The 2,500-nt window shown below is 46.8% G+C and overlaps 1 protein-coding gene across 2 annotated transcripts in view; it reads right to left on the bottom strand.

Moving 5' to 3' along the window:
* Nucleotides 1–1,239: 1,239 nt before the first annotated feature.
* The window catches only part of LOC107558524 (arf-GAP with dual PH domain-containing protein 1-like), a 5,442-nt gene continuing 4,181 nt past the window's right edge, over nucleotides 1,240–2,500 (bottom strand). For both annotated transcript variants that reach the window (XM_016242177.1, XM_016242178.1), the window contains exon 7: nucleotides 1,240–1,969. In XM_016242177.1, coding sequence (XP_016097663.1) covers nucleotides 1,941–1,969 — 29 coding nt within the window. In that variant the 3' untranslated portion in view covers nucleotides 1,240–1,940. The remainder of the gene's footprint in view (nucleotides 1,970–2,500) is intronic.

Raw genomic sequence — 2,500 nt, 5'->3', positions numbered from 1 at the left:
TCTTAGACTGGTCTTTCAAGATAGTCATGTCATTTTTTACTTTAAGACTGGTCATAACTTTAAGTCAGTTACCTAAAAACGTAGATTGGGCTAATTTGGTTACCACTGGACTAACTGCTCCCAACGCCATCAGCCAGTGATTACGTGCGGTCGAGCGACGGGCTCGGAATGGAGCGGCCACGGCGCGGTAGCGCTCCAGACTCATGGCCACCAGCACAAACACGCTGGCATGCATGGTGAGCAGATCCAGACTCAACAGCAGCCTGCAGCCCATTTCCCCAAAGAACCAGTCGTGGGCGAAGTAGGTGCAGACTACGAACGGGATGGTGCCCAGATAGAGCAGATCCGCCGCCGCCAGGTTGAGGATGAAGACGTACATAGAGCCGGTGCGCCGTAACGTGGCCGATCGCATGATGGCGAGGGTGTACAGGTTTCCCGTCACACCCAAAATGCACATGGTGACGAGGGTGGCACCCAGAAGCGGAGTGACCCAAACTACTCCGGCACTTCCGGCTGCGGTGCTGCCGTTGGGCGAGTTACTCATCGTATAAAGATCCAGGAGAAATATCTCAATTCAAATGTTTCCTATAAAATGTTCCACTTATTTATTGGCACCGGTAGCATTCATGGAACGTCTCCATTGCACCAAAGGTTCTTTAGATTATTAAAAGGCCCTTCATATGAAGAAAATTACGAACTGTTCATTGAAAAGTTCCCAAAGCGGTTCTTCTTTGGCATCGCTGTGAAAACCACCTTTTGGAACCTTTAGTTCTAAGAATGCTTGTGCGGCAGAAAACAGACCGAGAAGCTTCTTCAAACATCACAGCACCAAACGAACACTGAGCAACAGACTGACAAGCCCTTCTGTAACAAGTCCTACACATACCCATGATCCAGCTGATCCAAAATAAACCTCCGTTCATGCCCATACAGACGTTCCTCTGATGTTCTCCGCTGTGTCCAGCTCTTTGTGTTCGGCTGCTCTATGCGTCTTCGTTTCTGTTGTGTCTGCAGGTTTCTCTAGCATTCGTCTCTTCTCTCTCTTTCTCTCAGGTGGGTGTGATCTGACTTTCAGTGTTTGAGCATCTCTGAACACCCTGGTGCCGTTTCACACGCCCCGATCATGAGCAGCACTCAATAATCTTCCATTCACACTCACATACAAACACACAACACAAGCACTAATATCCTCCAGCTCACGCGAACAATCAAAATCGGACCTCAAACACACAAAGATAATCAGATCAGTATTTTATTAAAAAGCTGTACTAAACCCTGAGGGATCGTAACACTACAGTAAAAGACAATTCTGGCATAATTTAGTCGCCCTCATGTTGCTTCAGAATCTTCTTCTCTTGCAGTGTCGCTCTTAAATCTAATTTGTGGCCATGTGTATTTAAATATTCTGAGTGAACGGTCATGTGACACACTAGAACCAATGAGATTGGTTGAGACATATTTCAGTCTGTTCGTCACACAAACCATCATATGACAGAAAACCTCAAATATACAGAGTCTATATAATATATGTACTGTCCCTTTAATATGTGAATAACCAGAGGTTCAGAAGAGTTGACTTTCACTTAAAAGTGAGTTGAAAATTGTTTAATAAATGTTCATGTGAAGGGTCAGATGTGAAATAACTCAATATAACCACTAGATGGAGACTTGAATGCTTAAAAATAAGATTTAAAAAGTAAGATTTGGTCGCAAACAGTTCATCGAAAACGCAGACATGAAAATTTTATGTTAGGGGACAAAATACTCAGAGTTTCATGATCTAATGGTACAGAATCATAGTACAGAATACATACAAATACTTAGTGTAAAACAACTTAAAAACACAAACATCCGAGGCACGTGCTGTGAGATCTGTGGTGGGTCAGCTGCAGAGGTCACAGGTGAAAGGTCAGAGGTCACGGCAAGAGTTCAGTGGTCCATCAGTGCTGTTGTTTGAAGTAGGCCTCCACTGAAAAACACAGCAGCACTCATGTTGTGATTGTGTGTGTGTGTGTGTGTGCGTGCGTGCGTGTGTGTGTGTGTGTGTGTGTGTGTGTGTGTGTGTGTCAGGTTTTGAGTGTGGTTAATCAGGAAGGTCAAATCTTCAAAGTGTGTGGGTGGGTGTGTGTGTCTGTGCGCACGCGTGTGTGTGTGTGTGTGTGCGTGCGTGTGTGGGTGAGCGCGCATGTGTGTGTGTGTGTGTGTCTGTGTGCACGTGTGTGTGTGGGTGTGTGCGTGCCTGCGTGGGTGTGTGTGTGAGTGTGTGTGTGTGAGTTTGTGCGCAAGCGCGCGCGTGTGTGTGTGTGTGAGTTTGTGCACGTGCGCGAGTGTGTGTGTGAGTTGTGTGCGCGTGTGTGTGTGTGCGTGTGTGAGTGTGTGCGTGTGCGTGTGCGCGTGTGTGTCTGTGAGAGAGAGTGTGTGTGTGAGTTTGTGCGCAAGCGCGCGCGTGTGTGTGAGTTTGTGCACGTGCGCGAGTGTGTTTGTGAGTTTGTGCACGTGC

This window comes from Sinocyclocheilus grahami, unplaced genomic scaffold, assembly GCF_001515645.1.
Source record: "Sinocyclocheilus grahami isolate Dianchi unplaced genomic scaffold, SAMN03320097.WGS_v1.1 scaffold647.1, whole genome shotgun sequence".
Lineage (NCBI taxonomy): Eukaryota > Metazoa > Chordata > Actinopteri > Cypriniformes > Cyprinidae > Sinocyclocheilus > Sinocyclocheilus grahami.
The sequence above is the reverse complement of the archived record's forward strand: the minus strand, read 5'-3'. Positions and strand labels throughout refer to the sequence as shown.